This window comes from Oryctolagus cuniculus, chromosome 15 (assembly GCF_964237555.1).
Source record: "Oryctolagus cuniculus chromosome 15, mOryCun1.1, whole genome shotgun sequence".
NCBI lineage: Eukaryota > Metazoa > Chordata > Mammalia > Lagomorpha > Leporidae > Oryctolagus > Oryctolagus cuniculus.
This window is the reverse complement of record NC_091446.1, coordinates 62,042,218-62,068,818: the sequence shown is the minus strand read 5'-3', so window position 1 is coordinate 62,068,818 and position 26,601 is coordinate 62,042,218. Positions and strand designations below refer to the sequence as shown.

General features: G+C 58.3%; 1 protein-coding gene across 4 annotated transcripts in view; it reads right to left on the bottom strand.

Annotated features, from left to right (window-relative positions):
• Positions 1 to 26,601, bottom strand: part of PALD1 (phosphatase domain containing paladin 1) — a 58,601-nt gene that overhangs the window by 15,574 nt on the left and 16,426 nt on the right. For 2 of the 4 annotated variants that reach the window (XM_051823824.2, XM_051823822.2), the window contains exons 2-13: positions 12,997 to 13,210; positions 9,299 to 9,401; positions 6,597 to 6,776; positions 6,051 to 6,215; positions 4,859 to 5,019; positions 4,693 to 4,768; positions 3,334 to 3,485; positions 2,996 to 3,083; positions 2,759 to 2,863; positions 999 to 1,094; positions 588 to 716; positions 47 to 163 (exon numbers count right to left, since the gene is read on the bottom strand). In XM_051823824.2, the coding sequence (XP_051679784.1) occupies positions 47 to 163; positions 588 to 716; positions 999 to 1,094; positions 2,759 to 2,863; positions 2,996 to 3,083; positions 3,334 to 3,485; positions 4,693 to 4,768; positions 4,859 to 5,019; positions 6,051 to 6,215; positions 6,597 to 6,776; positions 9,299 to 9,401; positions 12,997 to 13,181 (1,557 nt within the window). In that variant the 5' untranslated portion in view covers positions 13,182 to 13,210. Of the gene's footprint in view, positions 1 to 46; positions 164 to 587; positions 717 to 998; positions 1,095 to 2,758; positions 2,864 to 2,995; positions 3,084 to 3,333; positions 3,486 to 4,692; positions 4,769 to 4,858; positions 5,020 to 6,050; positions 6,216 to 6,596; positions 6,777 to 9,298; positions 9,402 to 12,996; positions 13,211 to 22,688; positions 22,984 to 24,166; positions 24,190 to 26,601 lie in introns of those variants that run through there. The other 2 variants (XM_051823825.2, XM_051823823.2) reach the window with 2 other exon arrangements.

Below are 26,601 nucleotides of genomic sequence, written 5' to 3'. Positions count from 1 at the left end.
GGGCTCAGCCCTCCCTACCCCCAGGCCCTGAGGAGCCGTCGGTCACCTTGGCGCTGGGCTGGGCCATGCCGTAGATGGGCAGACGGGGCACCCGTCGGAAGTTGGCCACGTCCATCTCTCTGACAGTGCTGAGCGCGTCCGGGGACACGAGATCATCTGCCCCCTGGAGGGAGAGCATTGAGCCTGAGACCCTCAGCCGCTGACTGCAGCCGCAGACGCCCCTAGACCCGGCAGAGGGCGGGCAGAGGAGCGGGAGCGGCCGCCAGAGGGCGTAGTGCATTTGCAGGCTCCAGTCTTCGTCAACACCCCAGCCAGACAGCGCCGTGCCCACTCTCTGGATGGGGAGGCTGAGGCTCAGAGACCAGAAACTGGTGGCTAAGATGCTGGGGCCCAGGCCTCCTGACCTCCTTGCCAAGGTTCCTAGGTTAGACACCGAGAAGGTACTAGAACAGCAGTCAAGGCTGGGGCCTGACAGTGAGCCCACTCGGCTCACAGGAGACCGCAGCACTCAACAGACATCCAGTATTCAGCAGGCAGGGGGCCCGCCCATCCCCACCCTGTGCCCCCAGGGACAGCCACACACTCACCAGGGAGCCCTCGGCAATGAGGTCCCCGGGCACCACAGGCCCCGCCAGGCTCAGCGTCACAGGCAGACGGTACAGCTCGGGGTGGGCACACAGCCAGCGGCTGAAACTGAGGGCAAGGGCCAGCGGGTACTGCGGCCCGAGGCAGAGAGAGGTGGCGTTCAGGGGCGGCACGGGGCTGTCCTGGCTTCTCCCTGCCGGCCCCCGGGGCGAGGAGGCGGGGAAGCCCAGGGACAAGAGGGTCAGAGACAGCCAGGCTCTCTGTTGCCCTGGCTGGGGGTTCAGGGACTGGGGCAGGGAGAAGGTGCAGCACCAACCCCCATCTGGGTCTCTCCTCCAAGGCCCCACTCCCCTCCCCCGTTCCACCAGGGTCCCTGTCAACACAGGAGGAGGCAGGGTGCACCCCGTACCCACCTGCTCCTGCAGGTAATAGTTAAACAGGATCAGGTAGAAGTACCGCTCCAGGCTCCACAGCGCCTTCTGCTGGACACTGCGCCTGCTGGCCTGTTCCTGGGAAGAGACAGCAAGGCGGGGGCCGGGTCAAAAAAGGGGGCCCCTCCAGCCATCCCGGCCCCATCCCCAGAGGACGGCCTTCCCCTCTTCACGACACAGTTCTGCCAAGCACCTGACCACTTGCTGCCATTAATTGTGGTGCAGGGGGAGCTGCAGATGACGCCAACTTGCAGCTCTGCTCCCACGCCAGCCCCATGCCATGTTCTGCACCTTCTGTGTTGAGGAAGCAAGTGCACAAACACCCCTGCCCATGCCAGAAGCCCTGCTGTAGGAACCGGGCCCTCCTCATGAGCAAACGGAAGACCCTCCGGGCTGCGCTCCAGCAGCCGTGACCGTCACCCCAGGTTTACCCAGGGAAACAGAGGCTCAGGGAGCCGGTCCCAGAGTCTCCTAAGCCCAGCTCTGCGTCCTCTTGGGGGGAAGAACCTGGGGCACCTCTCCCACCCCTGGACGTCAGAGTTCCCCTGAAGGGTCAGCCCCCCAAGAGGGCAAGTGAGATTTGCACAGGCCTCAGAGAAGGCCCCTGCCCTTTGCCGAAGATTGATCCCAGATCTGGACTTCCGGCCGGGGCTCGGCAAGCTTTTCTACCGAGTCTGCTGGTCTCTGCCGCGATGACTCGGCTCTGCCACTGCAGCCAGGCACAAACAAATGGGCTCCCGTGTGGGTGGTGGGGTCCCCAGCACGTGGGCCATCCTCTGCTGCTTTCCCAGGCCATTAGCAGGGAGCTGGATCAGAACAGTAGCAACTGGGACTGGAACAAGCACTCGGACGGGATGCTGGCATCCCAGGTGGTGTTTTAACGCCCTGCACAACGCTGCTCCCTAAAATGTATTTCTTGAAAGTGTTAAAGAAGAAAAGGGCTGGCCAGCGCCGCGGCTCAATAGGCTAATCCTCCGCCTTGCGGCACCAGCACACCGGGTTCTAGTCCTGGTCGGGGCGCCGGATTCTGTCCCGGTTGCTCCTCTTCCAGGCCAGCTCTCTGCTGTGGCCAGGGAGTGCAGTGGAGGATGGCCCAAGTGCTTGGGCCCTGCACCCCATGGGAGACCAGGATAAACACCTGGCTCCTAGCTTCGGATCAGCACGGTGCGCCAGCCGCAGCGCGCCAGCCGCGGCAGCCATTGGAGGGTGAACCAACGGCAAAGGAAGACCTTTCTCTCTGTCTCTCTCTCACTGTCCACTCTGCCTGTCAAAAAAAAAAAAAGAAGAAGACGAAGAAAACAAGGCCCTGAGGCTCCAGATCCTTCCCAGCACTGCGTCCACGGGAGCAGGGAACAGGTCTGCCGAGGGAGCCCAGAGCCCAGCGATCTTCCAGGAGCCGCTGGCTGGACCGGACGCAGGCTTCCCAGAGAAATCCCAGCAGTTCCATTTGTGGGGGGCCCGTGAGCGGTCTGGGAAGTGTCTGAATCCCGAGGCCCCGGGGCCCTGGCCGGCAGCCCCTTCCTCCATCCTGTTTATGCCGTGGCCGCGGAGACCTGGTCCGGGAACATAAACTTCCCTCGCACGGTCCTTCCTGCCGGCCTCACGCCCTATCTCCCCGTCCTCTCAGCCCTGAGCCAGCAAAACTCAGCCTGAAAGAAAGCAGCCCATGGCCTGCAGCCAACCAACTGCCGGGCTCAGGCCAGAGTGGGCTCTGGGGCCACTCCTCCCTCCCCGCGCCTCACCTGGCCTGGGCGCTGGGGCCCCACGCCTTGCAGCGTCCTCTGGTTTTCCAAGACCACTTCCTTCAGGTCATGCAACTCTGCACAGGCGGTGATGGCGCGGTCCACCTGGGGCCAGGGCAGAGGGGGATGGGAAGGGCTGGCGGGGAAGCGGGCAAGGGCACGGGGAGGAGGAGTGCCCCCGCGAGAGGGGCGGCCATGCCCACCCCTGCTGCCGCCCTGGTCCCGGCCCCCGCTCACCTCCTCCACCAGCTTCCTTCCCTGTGGCACCAAGCGGAGGAAGCTCTGGACCACCTGGAACTGCTCCATGGGCAGCGGCCGGGCGGCCCTGGCAGGGCAGGGATCAGCAGCGTCACTGGGGCTCACGGGGCCCCGCCCCACCCTGGGGGCCGCCTTCTGAATCAGGGTGTGGGAAGCAAGGGGCATCCCCCAAGCGAGGACTCTGTCCAGGTCACCCAGCAAGGAGGAAATGATGCCCAATTTCCCACCCTGGCTCGGGGCTCCTAGACACATTCCCCATCATCCCGGGGCAGGCCTCCCTCGTCCTTGCCCTCGGGGGCTGAGCCCCTGCCACTCACTCTGGCTGTGAGGTGGCCCCACTGCGGTGAAAGAGGATGAGGGTCCCCAGCGCCATGCCCAGGCTGGTCCTGCCCGCTCCTGTCTGGCAGCTGAAGAGGAGGGCAGGGGGTGGCCCATGGGGATCGCGGAGCCGCAATAGGCTGGGGGTCTCCTGGGGGAAAGACCTTGAGTGTCAAGCAAACGCACAGCCCAGAGACCCCCAGGCTGGGGGCTCATCACAGCAGCCCCCACCCCGACGGCTGCAGCGAGGTGAGGTCAGGCAAGCTGCTCAGCCTCTCACGCCAAACCCACGGCCCGACCTGCCCACCTGCCCCGCCCAGGCCTAGAGGGAACTCTGTGGGCTGCTGCGGGAGAGCCAGGGCATGAACAGGTGCCACTCAGGGGGCCAGGCCTGCTTCCTGGGAGACGCAAACCAGACGGGGCAGCGTCCTGAGGGGGGCGGCACAGAAACACTGCAGTATGCAGGAAACACCGGCTGAAGGCTAAGCGGGGGACTCTTAGCTCCCCTAAAGCAGTGAGGTCGAGCAGGTGAGGTGACTCGTCCAAGCCCACGCAGCACCTGAGCAGCCCAGCTGCAGCGAGGACCCAGTCCTCCAGGGGGCAGTGCTGCACTCTGCACTAAAGGATGTAGAAACACACACACACCTCCAAGCATCTCATTACAGGGGTACACGCACAACACAACTACCTCCATAATGGTGCATGAACACACACACAAATGTCTCCATACAGGTGTATGAACACACACACACACACAACTACCTCCACACAGGTGTACACACACGCAAGTAACTGTACAAATGACTCCATACAGGTGTGTATACACACACACACACACACTCCTCCATACAGGTATACCACACATGAACACAAATACTTCCACACAGGTGCACCCACACACAAACACTCCATACAGATGTGCACACAGAAACATCTACAAGGGTGCTCAGGGTTAACAGAAAATGGAGTTAAGGGATAAATTTATTTCAGTGCAAAAAACTGTTGAAATCCATGCACCTGAGAGGTCTTCCTGGAAAAAGTACACTATGAAAAAACCTATGCTTAGACTTCAAAGCATTTTGGCACCATGATAAACTTAGCTTTTTAATATTTTTTAAAATGTATTTGATTTATTTGAAAGTTAGAGACAGAGAGAGAGGAGAGAGGCAGGCATAGAAAGAACCCAGGCAGAGCTAAACACCCTCCCCTGAACTTATCTTTTAGTTCCATTTTCCGTGATGTTTTAGAATTACCCTCGTCCATGCACACAAAGACAGAGAGAGACACATATTCAACACAGAGACACGGACTCATACACACACGCTCCCTACCAGGACACAGCAGCCAGAACCACTTACCCGGAGGACACTGACGAAGGCATCCAACTGGGCTTCCAGAGGGGCCCCGTGCTCCGGCAGGGGCAGGCGGTGGTACCTGCCAGGTGAGAGAGCAGCCCATCAGGCAGGCCCCCAGCTGTGAAGGGGTGGGGGAGCAGGTGTGCGGGGCAGGGAGGCCATGCGGCACCTGTAGCCTGGCTGCAGGAAGAGCGGCCGCTTGTACACCTCCTCCGTCACGTGCATGTCGTCCTCCGCCCGGATGGCCACCGTGTGGGGCTCGCCCCGCAGGTCCTCAGTGTTGTGGTACACGTGGTACGTGTTCTCGCTCAGCTGGGCGAAGTCGTGGATCTAGCAGGAGGTGCAGGGGACACAGGGCCACGACCTGACCGTCTGGCTGAGCTCTGAAGTGACCAGGCCACATGCAGGCCATGGACGGACTGCTCCCCTGTCAGCAGGCCGGAGGCACCACATGGCCTGCAGCACTCTATGTCCTGCCTGGGGGTCCTGACGCTTCAGGAGAGGGCCGGGCAGGGGGCTCTGCGCAGTGAGGGGGCCGCAAGGATGCCCTCTAGTGGACAGGACGGGGCAGGGCCGAGCCACAGCACAGGAGGCCCAGACAGGGTGGGGCCCAGACAGCCTCCAGGGCACCAGGACCCCCACCTCTCTCTGCACAGCTCTGCGGACCACCCACAGCCTCGACCAATCTCTGTGTTGTTGGAGAGGGGCAGTGGGATAGGGAAATCTTAGAGACTGACGAGAGGGACCCAGCACGAGATGTGACTCCCAAAGGGCCCCCAGCCCAGTTAGGGCTCAACCCCAGGGGTGGGCCTCCTGGCCTAGTGCCCTTTCCACTCCATCAGACCCCTCCACACACTGTTTTGAATTTTAATTTATTTCTTTGAGAGGAGGACAGACACAGATACAGAAATATAGACAGACATGCGCAGGGGCTCTTTCCAAGTGCCGGCAACATCACGCCTGGGCCAGCTGAAGCCAAGAGTCTGGGTCGTAGTCTGGGTCTCCCCCATGGGTAGCTCAATTACATGAGGCATCTGGGGAGTGGGGGGGTGCACTAACAGGAAGCTGTGATCGGGAGCGGAGGCTGGACTCGAACCCAGGCACTCCAATGTGGACTGTGGACGTCTTAGCTGCTGCCTGAGAGCCTCCCCTGTTCTAAGAATGCTGAGCGTGGGGAGAGAAGCAGGGTGGGCCAGGCCATGGCAGAGGGCTGGGACCCGGAGGTCCCTCCTCTAGCCACCCGCCCAAGCAGGGCAGCAGCACGTGGACGGGCCCCAGGGAGCGGTGTACAAAGCGGGGTGTGGGCTGGGCTTTTGGCTTAGCTGCCAGAGCAGGGCTCCATCCGTCCCGCTGGCCCTCACCTCTTTGCGGATGGCCAGCTCCAAGCTCTCTGCGGAGACCCCGGGGCCCAGGCCCTGGAGGTTCTGGCGCAGGCTCTGCTTGTCCCGCGGCGTGTAGGGCACAAAGTCGTCCTCAGCCCGCAGGAACAGCACTGGCTCCTCCCGCACGCAGAAGAAGATGCACTCCTGTGGGAGCCCGGGGCCACAGGAGGCTGTCGACTGCCCAGCGCAGGCAGCCACACCCCTGCCCCACCCTGGGCCTTTGTCCAGGCACCTCCTCCCTCCCCGAGGACCCAGCACCCCATCCTGCCCTACCCCAGAGACGGAACTCGGTCCCGATGCCACCTCCTCTCGACTCCCCCGGGCGGCAGCAATTGACAATGCAGTCGTCAATTTCCCAATCATCTGGCCACGATGACCACCCGGGCAGTTAAACCCTGGCAGCGCCCAGTCCAGGGCACCGCGTGCTCTCCCCAGCATGCAGTGGGCCCCTGCTAGAAGTCCCTTTCCCAGACTTGGGGGGGCTAGCCTGGGAAGCAGAGCACTCGGGGCTAGCCTAGTGCTTACCTTGTGTCCCTCCTCCTGGAGTTTCCGGAGCACCCGCCTGAACCCCAAGAGGCTGGGCTGTCCCATGCCGAACACGGGGAGTCCGCCCCGCGCCTGTCGGAAGTTGGGGGCCCCGCAGCTCCCCGAGGTGCCCAGCACGTCCATCTGCTCAGTGACGTCCCGCACCAGGAAGTAGCGGCCCTGGCAGGGGGACAGCCACAGGGCATCACTCAGATACTGCAGGTGGGGCTCTGTCCTGGGCTCCAGGGGACAAGGAGTGGGAAGAGAGGGGAGAGAGGGACGGGATCCTGCCTTCAAACAGCCTGCGGGGGCATGGGAAAACAGACAGCAGGCAGGGTCACCTGGGATCTGGGCAGCGTGTCTGAGTGTGGGGACAGGAAGGACGGCTCCTCCCCGGGGGTGATCAGAGGAGGTTCCATGCACGAGGCGGCCTCGGAGCCAGGGTTGAAGGGCGAGCCAGAGAGGCACTCCAGGGCAGGAAGCCAAGCCTGGCTCTGGGGTGGGCCCTGAGGAGGAAGTCACCGCTGGGACACCAGAATCCCCCGGAGGACAACAGTGCCAGCCTCTTCCTGGGCTCTGCCGGTTCTCAGGGAGCCAGGCTCCGGTAATGACCTCACACAAAGACCTCAGAGAGAGGACGAAGATGCCATCTGGCTGACCACACAAGAGCAGAAGGGACCAGAAGAGTCCATTCCTGGGCGGAAAGGACCCCTGAGTCACCTCATCCATCCCCCTGCCTCCAGCAGGAGCCCACCAGCACTACCCAACAAAGAGGGGGAGGGAGTGGGACCAGTGTGCCCAGGTAAGCTGGGATCCCCAGCTCCTCTGCATCAGGCAAAGTTTAATCCTCATGGTTATTCATTCCCTGTCTACTCAGCACCTGTACTGCTTCCCAACACAGTTCCAGGCCCTGGGACCATACCAGGGAACAAGGTAGGGTGTGTGAGCATCTGGTCTACCAGTTTAATCTGCTGATATTTGAGTACTTGGGTTCAATGCCAGGTCTGGCTCCCATTCCAGCTTCCTGCCAGCGTGCATCCTGGGAGGCAACAGTGACGATGCAACACACTTGGAGACCTGTCACCTTGTGGGAGACCTGGACTGAGCTCCTGGCTCCCCGCCCCAGCACTGACCCAGGCCTGGCCAGTGACCCACTGATGGATCTCCCTCTCTCAACCTAACTCTTTGCCTTGCTCTCTCTCTCTCTCTCTCTCTCTCTCTCTCTCTCCCCCTTTCTCTCTCTCTCTCTCTCTCTCAAACGAATAAATAAAATTTTATTTTGAAGAAACAGCCCTAGGGGTGAGCACTGTGGTACAGCAGGTTAAGCCACTGCCTGGGATGCCGGCACCCATATGAAAGTGTGGTTCACACCCCAACTATTCCGCCAGATCCAGCTCCCTGCTAGTGCACCCGGGAGCAGCAGACTCCCCAGTGCCTCAAGTGCTTCAGTCTCACACGGGAGACCTGCATGGAGCTCCTGGCTCCTGGCTTCAGCCTGGCAGCTTCCCCGCTACTGCAGCCATTTGGGGAGTGAATCAGCAGATGGAAGATTGATTCCTCTCCCTCTCTTCTCCTCCCCCCTCCTCTCCTCCCCTCCCCTGGCCCTCTCCCATTCTGCATTTTAAATAGATAAATAAATTTTCTTTCTAAAATATCAGCCCAAGGGCCAGCATCGTGGCACAGGTGGCATAGCAGTAGCCTGCAACACTGGCATCCCCTATGAGCGCCAGTCCCATCTGCTCAGCTTCCAAGCCAGCTCCCTGCTAATGCAGCTGGGAAGGAGCACAAGATGGGCCAAGGACTTGGGTCCCTGTCAACCACATGGGACACCCAGATGGAGTTCCTGGCTCCTGCCTTTGGCCTGGCCCACCACCAACCACTGCAGCCATTTGGGGACTAAACCAGCAGAGGGAAAGATCTCTGTCTCTCTCTCTGTAACTCTCCCTTTCAAATTAATAGCATATCTTTTAAAAAATTAAATATAATCAGTCCTCATGGATTTAACATTCTAAGAGACACTTAAAGCAAAAAAATAAATAAAAAGTTAAAGCTAAAGGGGCTGAAGCTGTGGCACAGCGGGTAAAGCTGCCACCTGCAGCACCAGCATTCCATATGGGCGCCGGTTTTCCTGGCTGCTCCACTTTCAATCCAGCTTCCTACTAATGTGCCTGGGAAGGCAGTGGGTGATGGCCCAAGTGCTTCTGGGAGACCCGGAAGAAGCTCTTGGCTTCAGATCAGTCCAGCTCTGGCCATCATGGCCATTTGGAGAATGAATGAGCAGATGGAAGATATCTCTCTCTCTCTCTCTCTCTCTGTGCCTTTCAAATAAATAAATAAATCTTTTTTTAAAAAGTTAGCTAGAGCAGAGTTCAGAAACTATGAGAGAAAAAGATGGAGACTTGCAGCCAGGAGGAAGCACAGGCCGTGGTCCCTGGGGCCACAAGGCTCCATCTCTGCTCCCCCTGGTGCCCTGAGGAAAAGGTGCAGGCAGGCTGGGGTCAGGCTGGAACCAGGCAGAGGACGCATGGGGCAGGAGAGACAGGGAGGGAACCGGGGATGCGGGGAACTGACATTGCCCTGCCTCCCACAGGGAGTGAGCTGCTTCGCAGGTGGGGGAGCCAGAGGCAGATGACGGAGGGAACCCATGAGATAAGAGACAGGGGGAGGCAGGGGGAGGCTGGAAGGGCAGGGCTTGACCTCACCTGCACCAGGTAGTGCTCGGGGGTGACGTCCGAAAGCCGGCCCAGGGTGTAATGAGCCTTGAGCAGGTCATCGTGGATCTGGAACTCCTCCTTGCAGTTGTACCTGCCAGGGGCGGAATAGAAACTGCATTGGGGAACAACCCCCCTCCCCAGAACCCACGTGGGGCCGAGACCCATCCCTGTTCCCCAGTATCTATTCTCCCCTTCTTCAGCATCAGAATCCTGGAGTTGTGACTGAGCCATCCACGGCTGACTGCATTTCCTGGCCTCCCTTGCAGCTAGCTGTGGTCATGTGATTAAGTTCTGGTCAATGAGATGTGAAGAAAAGTGATGTGTGCAAATTCTGGGGCATTCCTAAAAGGAAGAGGCCTCTACTTTGTTTTTGTTCCTTCTCTCTGGCTAAAATCCTGCAGTGATGGCAGAAATAGAAAAGTCACCTGCTGATGACACTGCGGCAATGGGAATAGGAGGCTGGCTGGTCCTGGGGCAGCCACACCAGCCTGGACTAGTTCCCAGGCTGTTGGCTGAGAGATGACCATCTGCCTGGATTTGGGGGCTGTTTGTTGCAGCAACCTAACCTGCACCCTGACTCCAACACCACCGCTGGTGGTCTACCATCAGACTGTGCCTGGAGCAGTGCCCACACTGCCAATCCCACCGCATGTCGTGGAGGTCCAGAGCCAGCATCCCAACCCTACAGAAACTCTACAGCTCTGGGTAAGACGCTTGGTTTCCAGGAACTCCTTCACCCTGGGACTTCTGTGAGAATTCAAACTAGTAATGGATGTGCGTGTCCAGCTCGGGGTTAGGTGCACAGTGAGCATCTCCTAATGGAATCAGTAACAGCAGGAGCTCTACAGGCTAGCGTTGCAGTACAGCTGGCTAAGCCGCTGCCTGCGACACCAGCATCCCATATTCAAAGTATTGGTTCAAGTCCCAGCTGCTCCTCTTCCAATTCAGCTCCCTGCTAATGCACCTGGGAAAGCAGCAGAAGATGGCCCAAGTGCTTGGGCCCCTGTCACCCATGTGAGAGACCTGGATGGAGTTCTAGGCTTCTCGCTTTGTCCTGGCTCAGCCAGTGCCATTGCAGCCATTTGGAGAATGAACAAGCAGATAGAATATCTCTGTCTCTGTCTCTCTCTCTCTCTCTCTCCCCTTCTGTTACTCTGCCTTTAAAATAAATAAATCATAAAAAAAAGTAGTAGTTCTACCTCCAACCAAGGTTTTTCAATAAAACCCACAGATGTAAAGTAAGATTTCTGTAGATGTTAAACCAGGAAAAAGTCTACACAGGCAAAAGTCTACACACTCACATAGGACTTCCCACACCCTCCAGACAGAAAGCCATGGTGCTGACTCTAACGAGAATCAGGACATGGCTTTGGCTTCCCAAAGCCCACGAGCTGGACCTGATCCTGCAGTCAGAACAGAGCTTTGGGAAGGGCAACCCTTCCCCCGCCAGGGACCAGATACTAAGTGTGCCCCCGAGAGCACCAAGCCCCCATAGGCAGTCTGTCCTCGGTTACAAGAATGGGGATGGGCCAGATTCGGCCGCAGGAAGCAGTCTGCCAGCCTCTCTATCAAAGGACGCCTGAGGTCTCTTCTACATTGAAGGCTCCACATGGAAACAGCGCGGTGCTCACAGCTGGCTCCAAGCCTGAGCATGGTGTCTCGTGCCAGACTTCATGGCCAGCCAGTGACCGTTCCGAGACACACACGGTCAAACATCTATTTGTTTTCATCTACTTGAAAGGCAGAACGATAGAAAGAGATCTTCCATCTACTGGCTCACTCCCCAAAAGCCTGCAACAGCCAGGAGTGGGCCAGGACAGAGCGGGGAGCATGAAACTCCACTGGGGTCTCCCACATGGACGGCAGGGACTCAGTCACTGGGCTATCGAACCTGAGTTGGAACGCCGATATGGGATATGGGATGTGGGTGTCCCAAGCAGTGACTTAATCCTCTGAGCCACGATGCCCGCCCGGGGTTAAATATTCTGAACTTCTGCTCTGCTTATGTTGGTAAGGAAACCGAGGCCCCGAGCGGGAAAGGGACCTGCTCAAGGACACAGAGCAATGGAAAGCCAAAGCCAGGCCTGGCACACATGTTTCCAATGCTGCCCTCAAGGCTCAAACCTCCCTTAGTGGCCTGTCCACACAGAAACGACACCTCGAGTCTCTGACGGCGTCACTCTCCTCCCCAACTGTGAGCACGGCCTTGTAGCAGGTGCCCTCTTCCCGTTAGGCCCCACGGCCTGACCACTCCCACCCCACAGCTCTCCTTACGCACAGGCCCCACCTGTGCCAACAAACCTCTGTGTGGGGGAACCTGCTTCATCCTGAGCTCACCGACCTCCTCCCTCCTGCCTCCTGGAAGGCAGGGGAGCCCCGAGGGCGGGTGCCAGGGGAGGCACAAGGCTGCCCGACTCCCTAGGAGACACCGCCAATGCCCTTCCAGCCTCCTGTCCCTGCGTTCCTTCATCCAGGGCCCCACAGGACAGACAGCCCTACAGCACGCCCCTCCTCTGGACACAGGCCATGAGTCCCTATCCCTCTCACAGCACGCTGCCAGCCTCCCCGGACAAGGTTCCCGCAGACCCTAACCAGGAGCACCAACAGCAGCTCCAACCTGTGGCCCTTAAACAGCCCGGTGTGAGCCTCAGTATTGGCATCCCAATGTTGGGAAAATATCTGAAGTCCGTGCATCTAAGCACATACATTTCCTTTGAAAATGTTCGGCCAAACATGATTTTCAGGGCACTGGCACTGTGGTGTAGTAGGTTAAGCCTCTAAACCTATGGTGCTGGCATCCCATATGGGTGCCAATTTGAGTCCCAGTTGCTCCTCTTCTGATCCAGCTGTCTGCTCATGGCCTGGGAAGGCAATGGAAGATGGCCCAAGTGCTTGGGCCCTTGAACCTGCATGAGAGACCAGGATGAAGATCCTGGCTCCTGGATTGGCTTACCTCCAGCCTATGCGGCTATTTGGGGAGTGAACCAGTAGATGGAAGATCTTTCTCTCTGTCTTTCCCTCTGTCTCTATACTTCTGCCTCTCAAATAAATAAATAAATAAAATCTTTTTTTAAAAGATTTATTTTATTTATTCAAAAGACAGAGTTAAAGAGAGGTAGAGACAGGTAGAGAAAGAGAAGTCTTCCATCTATTGGTTCACTCCCCAAATGGCTGCGACTGCTGGAGCTGAGCTGATCCGAAGCCAGGAGCCAGGAGTTTCTTCTGGGTCTCCCACGTGGGTGCAGGGGCCCAAGGACATGGGCCATCCTCTGCTGCTTTCCCAGGCATATTAGCAGGGAGCCAGATCAGAAGTGGAGTAACCAAGACTCAAACTGGTACCCATATGGAATGCTGGCGCTGCAAGCTGGGGCCTTAACCTGCTGTGCCACAGTGCTGGCCTCGTAAATAAAATTTTTTTAAAAAATGATTTTCAAACAGGTTTCCCTCCACCCCCTCCTCCACACTCCCTGGCACCACAGACGTGGTAAGGAGTGCGGGCTCAGGGACCCACGACAGGGCGCCAGCTCCGCTGTCCACCTGCTGTGGAACTCCCTGGGTATCAGTGCCTCCATCTATAAAACCGAAGGCAGGTCTTACAGGCTGAGTGCCCCAGGCCACCACAGCCCCCAGCAGGTCCTCCCGGGCCGTGTCTCCCAGGAGCACAGTCTTGCTCCCCCGCCACTCACGTGATCACGACGGGAGCCACCTTGTTGGGGATGATGGACTTGGCCTTGCTGTTGTGCACGCTTGTGGTCTGGAAGGAGTGGACGCTGAGGGAATGCCGGCCATCCATCATGCCACTGCCCTGGAGGCCCTGGAAGGGAGCGGCCGCCGACACCGTCTGCTGGGCTGTGCTGGCCGTTGTCCCCATAGTCCACCGGCAGCCTCAGGACCCGAGACCTGCGGGGGGAGAGGGCATGCAGTGAAGAGGCCAGGGCAGGAAGGGATCCCTCAGCCCCACCACACAGCAGAGGGGGCACCCACTGCAGCTGGAGCAGGCAGGCAGGCTTGTCTACTCTCCCCTGGGGCTCAGAAGCACACAGGCCCTGGGGTGGGGTGTGGCCTATATGGCTAAGGCGCACTTGGGGCACCAGCCTGCCTCCCATATTAGAGTGCCTGGGTTCAAGTCCCAGCTCTACTCCCAATTTCCAGCTTCCTGCTAATGTGCAACCTGGGAGGCAGCAGGTGACAGCTCAAGTCCCTGCCACCCATGTGAGACCTGGGAGAACTCCCAGCACCTGGCCTGGTCATCTCTGTTGTGGGCATCTGGGGAGTGAAACAACCTATGGGAGACGGATATCTACCTATTGTGCACACACTCTCTCTTTCAAATAAATGTTTTTTAAAAGATTTAGTTTTTTGAGAAGCAGAGTTACAGACAGGGAGAGGGAGAAATGGAGAGAGGTCTTCCATCCACTGGCTCATTCCCCAAATGGCCACAATGGCTGGAGTTGGGCCAATCCAAAGCATGGAGCCCGGAGCTTCTTCTGAGTCTCCCACTGGGTACAGAGGTCCAACCACTTGGGCCATCCTCTACTGCTTTTCCAGGCCATAAACAGAGAGCTGGATCGGAAGTGGAGCAGCTGGGACTCAAACCAGCAACCATGTGGGATACCAGCACCGCAGGTGGAGGCTTAGCCTACTATGCCACAGTGCCAGTCCTAATATTTTTTAAAAACAAAAGAAAAATCCTACTATGTGCCTGGATCTTTGCTGATGCCTTGCGAGACTCCCAGATCTAGAGAGACATAAAGACACAGCCTTGGGTACTGGGGTGCAGAGGGTTAAGCTGCCACTTGGGATCCCACAGCATCAAGTGCCTATTCAAGTTCCAGCTTCTAATCCAGCTTCCTGCTGGTGCATCCTGGGAGGCGGTGGAGGCAGACTCAAGTGCAGACCGAGATGGGGCACCTGGCTCCTGGCCTCAGCCTGGCCAGCCCTGACTGTCAGGAACCGCTGGGGAGTGAACCAGCAGATGAAAGATTTCTCTCGTTCTCTTCCCCTACCCCAACCCAGCTTGCTTGTTCTCTCTGTTGTTCTGTCTTCCAAACAGATGAAGAAACAGATAAAATATAAAAAAAAAAGACATCGCTCCTGATCCTAAGTTTATATTCCTCTGCTGAAAATAAGACAGCTAGGAAGGGGTTAACCATCCAGCCCTTGTCTAGGAGTCTATTGATCTGTTGGGGGAAGGGCAGTATAGACAGAGACCAGGCCTCCCATGCTGGGAGAAGTGGGGGATGTCACTGTTGCAGAGAGGAGAACCAGGGGCACACAGATGCAAAGAGAGAAGTCTCCTCTGGGTTTGAACAGGCTGCAGGAGAGCAGTCCAGCCACAAATTTCATAGGATGGGGACAGGCAATCCATACAGGGAGCTGTCAGCACATCAAGGTTCCAGAGAGAACACCGGGCCCCCGAACTCAATGTCAAAGCACTTCCAAAACAGTATCAGCATGAATCCTGGCCCCTGGCAGAACTCAGGGCAGCCAGGGGCCCAGCAACCCTCCTGCAGGGCTGTCTGCATGGGGACACTAAAGGGCACCTGCAAAAGGGGGCCCACAGAGCCAGCACAGTTGTGCAGGCAGGCTAAGCTGCTGCTTGGGCCACGCATCCTATATGAGAGCACTGGTTCAAGGCCCTGCTATTGATTCAGCTCCCCCACTAATGCACACCCTGGGAGGTAGCAGAAGATGGCTCAAGGACTTGGGTCTCTGACATGTTCAGGGAGACCCAGATGGGATTCCCGGTCCAGCCACGGCTGTTGCGGCCATCTGGGGGGCAAACCAGTAGAGGGAAGATCTCTCGATCTCCTTGTCTGTTACTCTGCCTTTCACGCAGATGAAAATGAACACACATCCTTAAAAAACAAAATAGGGGCCAGCAGTGGAACACAGTTGTTGTCTGCAATGTGGGCATCCCGTATCAGAGCACCAATTCCTGTCCTGACTACTCCACATTTTTTAAAAAGATTTATTTTATTTATTTGAAAGAAAGAGTTACAGAGAGAGATAGAGACAGAGAGAGAAGTCTTCCATCTACTGGTTCACTCCCCAGATGGCTGCAATGGCTGGAGCTGAGCCGATCTGAAGCCAGGAGCTTCTTCCGGGTCTCCCACATGGGAGCAGGGGCCCAAGACTCGGGCCATCTTCCACTGCTTTCCCAGGCCATAGCAGAGAGCTGGATGGGAAGAGGAGCAGCCGGGACTAGAACCGGTGCCCATATGGGATGCCAGCGCCTCAGGCCAGGGCTTTAACCCGCTGCGCCACAGTGCCAGCCCCAGTACTCCACACTTCGGATCTGACTCCCTGCTAATACAACTGGGAAAGCAGCCCAAGATGGCCCGAGTGCTTGGATGTGGGAGACCTGGGGGGAGTTCCAGGCTCCAACATGGCCCAGTTCTGGCCATTGTGGTCATTTGGGGAGATTGAGATTGGGGGGGTGGGGTTTACCTTTCAGATAAATAAATCTTCAAAAATAAGATAAAAACCCCCAATTTCTAAACATCAGTGGGCCACAATGGTGGGGTATTGTTTATAAAAACAAAACACTGGAAGCAAGCCCCAGGCAGCAGGGGATTTACTGGCTAAGCTTTAGGATATCCGTCAGGTGAAATGCTTAGCAGCTGTTACAAATACACTGACTTATGTGGAAAGACACAGAGGATATGGGAAATGGATGGATGGATGGGGTGCAAAGCAAGAACCTGCCCCAGCCCACAGCAGCTCAGGGGATGCAGCCTGGGACCCCCACAGGGCGCTGCTCCACACTCGGGGCACATTCGCGCAGGCCGCAGAGTGATGAAGTCAAAGGCCAGGTAAAGCAGAACAAGAACAGCTGGGCAGGTGGCCCTCCGGCTGCCCACGGCACAGCTGCTGCCTCCTCGCATTTCATGGGGCCCGACAGGTCCCAGACCCCACTCACCACAGCTGCACAGAGCCCTCCTGGCAGCCTGGGCCGAGCAGGCCAGTGGGAACAGCATGAGAGAAAAGGGCACAGGGAGACAGCAGTGGCCAGACTTGGGAGAGGCCTGTAGGAGGCAACAGCTGGGGGCAGCTGAGGGGCCAAGGCCACGCCCAGGGCCCTTGGTTCCCACAGGGCTGCAGTGGCCCGACACCTCCGCCTTCTCTGCCCCCTTGCCTGGCTCTCAGCTCTGGCTCCAGCCACATGCCCCTCCTTCTCGTGGGTTCACAGGCGATGACAGGTCCCAGCTGGTGCCTGCAGAGGCGGCAGGAGCCCACACAGATGTGCACAGCTGCGGGGCAGAGGCAGGGCCAGGCAGGACCCTTTGAAAACGGAGCCCATTGAAATCCACTCACACACCCATCAGGCAGTGAGCACCTGAACCAAATGCGGCAGAGCCAGACAAGGGGGCAGACCTGTGAGACACGCCAGGAGAAGCCAGCCAGGGCCCAAGGCTCCCCCAGCAGAACCCCACATGCTAGGGCAGTAAGCAGGCCGGGGGCCACACTGCACAGGGGCTCACAGGCCCACACTAGCCAATGTGGGTCAGCCCACACACACGACACGGACTGCTGTTACAGCACAGCGCCCACCGTGTAACAGGCAAGGCGCGCTCCTCTACCCCCGCATGTCACCCCTGCAGTCACCTTGTCCCACCCAGCTCCCAGCTCCCCTGGGGTGCCCCCTCCACTGAGGCCCCTCTCTGGGCCTCTCTGTAACATGGGGACGATAAAGTGGCAAAGAGAACAGGTTTCAGTGGAGGTGAAATAACAGAAAACATAGGACGGCCTTGGAACAGGGCCTGGCCAGCAAGTGCCCACTACAGGCTGGCCACTGCTAGGCACAGCATGTGCCGATCCCCTGCGCTTCAGTTGGCTCTGCACCACGCTGACCCCCAGCCGACATGGCTACTGGGCACTGGGACGCGCTCTGCAGACGCCACCAGCAAAGGACCTGGAACAGCTCATCAGCGACTCACGTCAACCACCCGCCAACCACCCATCAAAATCACAGTCTCTCTTTTTGAGATGTATTTATCCATTTGAAAGGCAGAGCGACAGAGACAGATGGGGAGACAGAGAGCTTCCATCTGCTGGTTCACTCCCCACATGGCCTCAAATGGCCAGGCCTGGGCCAGGCCAAAGCCAGGAGCCAAGAACTCCATCCTTGGCAGGGACCCAAGCACTTGGGCCACCTGCTGCTCCTTTCCCAGGTGCATTAGCAGGGAGCCTGATCAGAAGTGGATCAGCCAGGTCTCAACTGGCAGTCTGACATGGGACGCCGGCCGCACAAGCAGCAGCTTAACCCACTGTGCCACGGCATCAGCCCCAAAAAGACAGTCTTTTGATTTATGTGGGGCTAAATAATATGTTACTAAGATTGACCCTTTGCTTTTTGCTTTGTCACATGACTATTCACCATGGTGCGGGAAGCTCCCTCCCAGTTACTAGGGGACAGAGCTGTTCTGAGACCCGAGTCCTCTGTGGTCCTCTGGGACACCCCTCTGGCAGTCGGGGTCCTCAGCATGGAGCCCAACGCCCACTGCAGTGAGGACTTGGCCGGAAGGAACCCCAGAAATCAATGCTACCATTCCCAGTAAGAGACGGAAGAGCAAGGACTGGCAGGCCTGGGGGACACAGCGGTCCCAGCTCTGTGTGAAGCCGGCTGAGCCCACTTCCTCCCCTCGTTAGCTGTGTGACCTTTCCAAGCCCCTGTAAACTGGGGACCCTAACAGTAGCTCCCCTGTCAGCCTGCCCCAGGATAAAGTAAGTGACATGACTTCCCGGCAGCCCAACACGCCCACACAGCGACGGCTCCAACCCTCAGCTGCCCTCACTGTTGTCCTGCCCTGCCCCCGCCACACCTGGGCCGCCCTGTACGTCTCCTGGTAACTGCAGGTGCCACAGCCCCAAGCCCCAGGGCCCAGTCCACCACCAGCCTGGGGGAGTCCCGGTGCCCCTCCCCAGCCTGGGCCCCCACGGCTGCCCGTCATCGCTATCCTGTCACACTCCGTGCGGTACACACTGCGAGAGGCTCCAGGAGACCCCAGCCCTGCTCGGGGCCATGGGCAAGTCCTCCACCCTCCTAGGGCAAGTGTGCACCCCGAGACAGTCCAGCTGTCACCACGCCCTCTGCCCCAGCCTGGCTGGCAAATGCACAGGCCCACAGGCAGTCTGGCTCCTTGCCCGTGTGCAGCCCGGGGTCTTCCAGACGCCCAAGCCAGATCCTGCCTGTGCCTTTCTTCCTTTTTTGTGTAAAGATTTATCTTATTTATTTGAAAATCAGATTTACAGGGGCCGGCGCTGTGGCGTAGCAGGTAAAGCCACTGCCTGCAGCACTGGCATCCCATAGGGGCACCGCCATATGGGCGCCAGTTCAAGTCCTGGCTGCTCCGCTTCCGATCCAGCTCTCTGCTATGGCCTGGGAAAGCAGTAGAAGATGGACCAAGTCCTTGGGCCCCTGCACCTGCGTGGTAGACCCCAAAGAAGCTCCTGGATCCTAGCTTCGGATTAGTGCAGCTCCGGCCATTGAGGCCACCTGGGGAGTGAACCAGCGGATGGAAGACCTCTCTTTCTCTGCCTCTCCTTCTCTCGCTGTGTGACTTTTTTTTTTTTTTTAAGATTTACTTATTTATTTGTTTTTTTTTTTTTTTAATCTTTTATTTAATGAATATAAATTTCCAAAGTACGACTCATGTGTTACAATGGCTTCCCCCCCCATACCGTCCCTCCCACCCACAACCCTCCCCTTTCCCACTCACTCTCCCCTTCCATTCACATCAAGATTCATTTTCAATTATCTTAATATACAGAAGATCAGCTTAGTATACCTTATTTACTTATTTATTTGAAAGTCAGAGTTAGAGAGAGAGAGAGAGAGAAAGAGAGATCCATCTTCCATCTATTGGTTTACTCCCCAGGTGGCCTCAGCGGCTGGGCTGGGCCAAGCTGAAGTCAGGAGCTTCTTTCAGGTCTCCCACATGGGTGCAGGGAACCAAGCACTTGGTCCACCTGCTGCTGCTCTTCCCAGACCACTAGCAGGGAGCTGGATAGGAAGTGGAGCAGCCAGGACTCGAACCGGAGCCCATATGAGATGCCAGCATTGCATGCAGCAGCTTTACCCACTGTGCCACGAGGCTAGGCCTGTGGGTGCCTTTCACAGGCAAAACAACAGGCAGACCCCCACACTGGCATGGTGCTCCATCTCTGCTCACGTCCCCCAACCCTCCCGACACGCCAGGCCCCTCCTCCTCAGGCCAGACCAGAACGTCCCCTCCTCTTACAGGCAGTGGTGTGGTCACAAGACCCCCACGGTTCCTCTCCGTGTAACGACCCCCTTTTCTTAGTCACTTTGCTGGAGGCAGGCGTTCGGCCCGGCAGCTAAGAGGCCACTTGGGACACCAGTATCCCATCCTGCAGCGTCCGGGTTTGAGTCTTGGCTCTGCTTCCAATTCCAGCTTCCTGCTGATGCACACCCTGGGAGGCAGCAGGTGAGGGCTCCAGTACTTGGGTCCCTGTAACCCACATGGGAGACCTGGATTGAGTTCCTGACTCCCAGCTTCTGCCTGGCCCACTACAGGCACCTGGGGAGTGAACCAGCAGACGGACAATCTCTTTCTCTCTCATACCTCCCTCCCCAAGTCTTTGGAATAAATAGAAGATTTTCTAAAACTCGCCTGGCTGGCAGGATTACGTGTGTACCATCAGAGCAGGCGCAGAGCCCGACCAGTCGGCACCGTGGCCCCAGCAGCACAGCAGTGCCCAGGACACAGCAGAGGCTCTGTAAACATTCCTGAAGCCAACACGTGACACCTCCCACTCGCAGGACCACAGCACAGGGAGGAGCAGGCCTCAGCTTCCGCAAGAGAGTGAGAGAGAAGCTGCTCTAGCCACACGCTTCTCCCCTGCACTGGCCTCCTCCCAGACCCTCCACATTTTACCCAGCCTCAGAGGTTGGAGCCCAGTTCCTCCATGAAGCCTTCCCTGACTACACTCCCAACCCCACCTCTCTACTCCCACAGCCCCTCCTGAGCTCCGCAAACTAGGACACTCCATTCGCTGAGCTCATGCTGCTCCTAGCGGGGCCCGTGCCCTTCCCGGCTCTGCAGCAGGTGCCTGGTTCAGCAGAGGAGGTGGACAGTGACTGCCAAGAACACATCAGCTCTGAGAGGGCAGGACGGGGTCTCTCCACCACTCCACGTCCCCACCCAGCCTCACGAGCTGGAACAAGGCCGGCACTCAACAGCAGATGCCCACACAAGACTTGGGGACAGGTAGGCAAACAGGCACTGGCTAGGTCGGGCGTGGTGGACAGAGTGCAGGACTTCCCTCACTCACTCGCTCTGGCTTACCCTTTGCTCCTAAGTTAGTGCCCACCCCCAACCCCCACCCTGCTCCTCCACCTGCGCAGCTCGGCCGGCCCCCCGCCCGGTACCCTCTGCCGACTGCAGTCCCTGTTCCCCTGACGCTAACTCCGCTCACACAGCCAGGCCGGGCTCTTAAATCCTGCTGCCGTTTCTGCCTTGGCTACTGACAATAACCCTCGAGGGACCCGACCAGGGGCCCTGACCCCACTTCACAGAAGAGGAGACAGCTGAGCAAGGCAAAGAGCAACCAGCCCCAGGGGACGCGGCCCAGGGCAGGCACAGTCCCCTGCCCTGGCCGGCCTCTGCCCGGGCCTCCTTCTTTTGAACACCAGAAGAGATCAACTCAACACAGAGAATGAGAACACCCAGGGCTGGGAGTGCAGGAACCCCACCACCACCACCTGCTAAACTGTAGGTTTCTAGCACTTCTATTTCCCTACACTGGAAGAAAAGACTTTAAAGTGAAAAACAGACAAGACGGCTGGAGAAGGCTGTCATGTGCCCAGCGGGTGTGGCCTTGATTCAGCTTGCAAGCCCAGGGGCCTCTTTAGGGGCTGGGGGCCGCAGGAAGGAGGCGTCACATGTCAGGATGACAAGCAGAGGTGGGCTGGGAGCAGGGAGTGGACAGAGCCCGGCAGAGTGGCCGGCCATGGGCAGCAGCAGAGGTAGGTAGGGGGTTGGACTGTTGGAGCTACCGGTCTGGAGAAACTACAGCACAAGGCTTAGCCTCAGAGAGCCGGGACACGCGTCCGGCACAGCTCACCGGACAGGTGGAAGGCAAGAGCAGGGGCTCTGGGGATGGCAAAGACCGCCCTGTTGCCAGCAGCGGTCACCGGGTTACCCGATGCTTGGCAGCACACAGCGGCCCAGAGCCAAGATTGACTCCTCACCTCCCGTGTAGCACCTGGGGCCACGTGACCACGGTGGGACACGAGGGGCAGCATCACCTGCCAATTTCTGGACCCCTTTCCTTCCTTCCTCCACCCTGCTGCCTGGAACACAGAAGCAATGGCGGAAGTCTTGCAGCCATCCTGAGCCCCGAGCACGTGAAGCCACGTCCCAGGAACAGTGGAGATCAAGCTCCCCGAGGAAGCCGTGGGACGGAGCCACCACCCTGGCTGGGTCCGCAGCACTCTGGGCTCCAGCAGGACAGAGAAATAAACTTCCACCTCGTGGGAAGCACAGTTGTTTGGCTTTTCCTATTCCTCGCAGCCAAATCTAATCCTGACTAATGCACTCTGTTATTTTTAGGTTTGACCCTCGGTGGCCACCCGCCACATGGCTGCAGTGAGGGGCTGACTTCTCCCCCTCCTGCAGGAGGACAGCAGGTTTCCCTGAGGGTGAACACCAGAGCAGCACCAGGATCCTGGGAGCTCAGGGTCCAGAAGCCGCCAGGCCAGGCCGCCGGGGCCCACGGGCAGCGAACGGGACACATACAGGGGCCAATCAAACCATCCCCAATGCCTACAGCCCAGCCCTAAGCCCCTCCTCCCACCCTCCTCACCCTCAAGATTCCAGGCAAGCCCAGCTCCCAGCTGCCCAGTGGAGTCCAACAGAAAAGCGCCAGCCAACGTCGCCCCCACCTGCCCAGCACTGATTTTGTGGGTACTGGGGCTCAGCCGGGCCCTCTCTGTGCCAACCTCACTTTCATCTGGAAAGTGAGGCTGGCTGAGATGGGCGGGTACCCCACGGCTGAATCCTCAGTGCAGAGTGCACATTTCGGTCAAGCCCCAGCACAGAGCTGCAGTGCCAGCGGCAGGCTCTGGAACGGGTGGTGGCACCTCCTGCCCCCAGACCCAGCCTGCAGCCCCTCCTAGGAGGAAGCTGCAGCAAGGTGGCCAGGGCCGCTCAGGCCTTCCAGGACCCCCGGGGCAGCCTCTGCCCTCCTGGCTTCTCCGGCCAGGCATGCCACCCCCAGGCACGCTCCCACACCCATCCGTCGGCATCCTTCCCCGAGGCCCTCCGGCCTCAGCCCGTGCTCCGGGCAACCCTGGCCTTGACTCCAAGGGCCTTCAGGTCTGAGCCGTCTGCTCTTCCACACCCCACAATACCTGCAGTTCCACACGTCACCCACTACGTGAATTTCACAGTCACCATCTCACGGGAGCCTCCGAACACGCGAGAAGACCGAGCACTGACTACTGTCCCATTGAGCAGGTGAAAAGCACCAGGCTCACAGAGCGCAGCCAGCAGCAGAGCCAGGCCTCTGGTTCCGAAGCCCTGCTCTTCCGACTGTCTGGGAGACACTGGGCCTGGGGGAGGGGCGCCCCTCCCAGGGCCGCAGCCTCGGCCTCCCACTCGCCCCTGGCAGCCAGATGCCCAGGGCGGGTAACAATGGGGCTAAAAATAGGGCTGTGCTTCTGCGGGGCAGCAGGGGCTGAGCGGCCAGCTGCAGGAAACATCTGCCTCAGCTTCAGAACAAACGCACAGGAAGTGGCCACGCTGCAGGGTTCCCTCCTGCGGGGGCGGGGCTGGGGGAGGCGGGAGGGGCAGGAGCTCCACCGCTCCTCACCTGCCCCAGCCTGTCTCTCCAGCACACACACACACACACACACACACTCACACTCACACTTACACACACACACGTGCACCCACTTGGTACAGTATCATCGTTCCCCCCCCCCAGCACCAACACATATCCGAGAGCCAGAGGTGCTTTGAAATCCCTCATCTGCTCCCCTCAGTTTACAGATGAGGAGACTGAGGGGCAGAGGTGGCCAGCGACCCACCCACAGCCACAGCCACAGCCACAGCCACAGCCACAGCCACAGCCTCAGCCACAGCCTCAGCCACAGCCACAGCCATAGCCACAGCAGGCAGCAGGCAGCAGGCAGCAGGACCAGGGCTGGGCGTCTCCACCCCCACCCTCTCCCCTGTTCGTCGCCTTTCCTGGGCCCAGCCACTGAGAGCCGTGGGAGTCCCTGGCGGGGAGAGCACTCCCACTCCCAAGAGTGATGCCCACGGAGCTGAGGAGGCGGACGTCCCAGGGAGACCCTCAGCTGGGCTCCAGGAGGACCCAGGCGGCAGGAGCAGGCCAGCCCCTCCTTGCCTGATGCCCCCGCCCGACTCCCACTCTGTAACCCAAGGGGCCTCCCACAGTCCCCAAACAGGAAGCAGCACCCAGCCTTGGCCCATGGCAGCAACAGGACCTGGGTAACGACCACCAACACAAATGGTAACAAAGCAGAGGCAGCCCCATGCAGCTGGGACAGAAGTGGCGGGTTCCATGGTCTGCCCAGGGCAGAGTCCCACCTCTGAACTAACAGCTGGGCCACCTCCCGTGGACCCAGGCCGGCCCACTTGCCTCCAGCCATGGGCAGGTGCCAGTCTCTGCCCACTGTCACACAGGCAGTGACACACCAGCCTCACGCTACCCTGTCCCCCTCTACCTAATCCACTCCCATCATCCCCTGCACCAGAAAGCCTTCCTCAACCTCCCCTCCTCACCCTCCAACCACGGGTGTCTCTCCTGCTGAGCCCCACTAGGTTGCCCCCAGCTGGCGCCTGAATGAACAAGAATGAGGAATACCGTTAGTAAGCACAGCAGGATCGACTCTGCAAGCGTGGGTGCTGCGAGGGTGGGACAGGGCCCAGGCCCAGCACGCTGCCCCGTTCCTGACATGGGAGTCGAGCTGTGATTGCCTCATGGAAAATGTGGCCGAGCCCCGAGCCCCAGGCAGCCGAGAAGGCAAATGAGGAAGGGACGCAGAGGCCGAGGCTATGGGCACCAGGGAGGGGGAGGGGACGCAGAAGCAGGCCCCAGCCGTGTGGGGCGGCAGCTTGCCTGGGCCCTGCAGCCTGTCCTCAGAGAGGCAAGAAAAAGGGGCATGCATAAGGTTCACAGGCCCCTGCCTCACTCCCAAAGACCCAAGACATTAGAACCTAGAGCAGCATCAGAAATCTGAAACAGCAAATGGCGAACCCTGCTTTGTAAAAAGGATTATTTATTTTCATCTACATGAAAGGCAGAGTGAGAAAGCAGAAAGAGAAAGGTCTTCCAACCTCTGGTTCACGCCCCACATGCTCCCCACGGCCAGCACCGAACCAAGCTGAAGCCATTAGCCACCAACTCCATCTGGGTCTCCCACATGGGCGGCAAGGACCCCAAGCACTTGAGCCGTGATCACGGCCTCCCAGGCGCATCAACAGGAAGCAGAGGAGGCAAGTCTGGATCCCAGGCGCTCTGATACAGGACGTGGGCGTCCCAAGCAGCGGCTTCATCCCCTGTGCCACAACGGCCGGCCCACAAACGATAAATCCGAATCCCAAACAATTTATACCTCCACTCCCCCCGCATTGCGCTCCTCCGGGTTTATTAGGGGACAGGGATGAAACTGACAGCAGGCGACCACACTGGGCCCCAAGAGAACGCAGGCACTGCACCGAGATGACGCATCGTCCCCTGATTCCCACTGGGAAGGCTGCAGAAGCCACAGTGGCTGACACTGTCAGAGTCTCAGCAGGGACCAGGCCCTGGGCACGCACTGGGCCGTGCTCACAGACATGCGCTTGCAATGGCAAAGTCTGCCGGTGCCAGGGAGGCTGTCCTCGATGAAGCAGCAAAAAACGACTAGTTTCACTCTCAGCCCGTGAGTAGCCCGCGTGATGAAACAGGAAGTGCACATAAGGCATTTCAGCGGCTCGTCGGGTGTGACGAGGTCCGGAGGCAAATCACAGCGCACCTGCGCAGGTGTTCCAGTGGGAGCTGGACCGGCCTGGCATCCGGGGAGCGCTATTCTCACTTGAGAGAAACACGGGCAATCGAGGGGTGTTCAGAGTTGGGGATCTGGTAGAAGTTTTCTCAAAAATGCGCCAAGGGAGCTGTCCCCTCCAGGAAAACAACCGCGGGCACGTGTTGCCAATGACAAAGTTGGAGCAGGCGGTGGAAAACGCACACGTGGGCTCCCAGCTTCCCGGCGCCGGATCTTTCCAACAACAGCTGTGATGATGTTCCCAGATCCGATGTTTGGAAACCCTGGCGGGAGATGTGTCCACACGGGTGAGATCTCGTAACTCAGGGAGCCACACCCAATGTCACATTCAAGGTGCAGCACGGTCCAGGGGATCTGAACCGAACAAAGTGTGCCAATGTTTCCAGATTCCATGCTTCAGTGAATGCTTAGTCCCATGTTTTATGTAGTATCACAGGAAAATACCATAGGCTAATAAAATACTCCTTCCTTTTTTTTTAAGATTTATTTATTTTTTTGAAAGAGTTACACAGAGAGAGGAAAGGCAGAGAGAGAGGTCTTCCATCTGCTGGTTCCCTTCCCAGATGGCCGCAATGGCTGGAGCTGCACCAATCCGGAGCCAGGAGCTTCTTCCGGATCTCCCACGCAGGTGCAGGGGCCCAAGGACTTGGTCCATCTTCTACTGCTTTCCCAAGCCATAGCAGAGAGCTGGATAGGACCTGGAGCAGCCAGGACTTGAACTGGCACCCATATGGGATGCCGGCACTGCAGGTAGCAGCTTTACCCACTATACCACAGCGCCAGCCTTTTTCTAACGGCATAGTATACGCAGATAAATGAATGGATGTTTGCATTCCATTTTCCACGCACTTGCTGAGGTCCCCCCGGATCTGTGCACAGCTGGATTTTCTTCACATCTCCCACCAAAAACAGCACAGCCCACCAGAATGGAGGCAGAGCAGATGTGGAAATCCACCTGGCGCCTTCTGGGCCACGTATAAAAGGGACTGCCAAACTGTAAAGCAATGCCACTCTTCCCACTGCTGCTTGTTTCAGAAAAGCTAGTGACTTTTAAAACACAGTACATTTCATTTAGGCTAACATATAGTAAGTTTGTTATAGTTATTTTTAAACGCATTTATATATAAGCATTTTTTTGACAGGCAGAGTGGACAGTGAGAGAGAGAGACAGAGAGACAAAGGTCTTCTTTTGCTGTTGGTTCACCCTCCAATGGCTGCCGCGGCTGGCGCACCACGCTGATCCAAAGCCAGG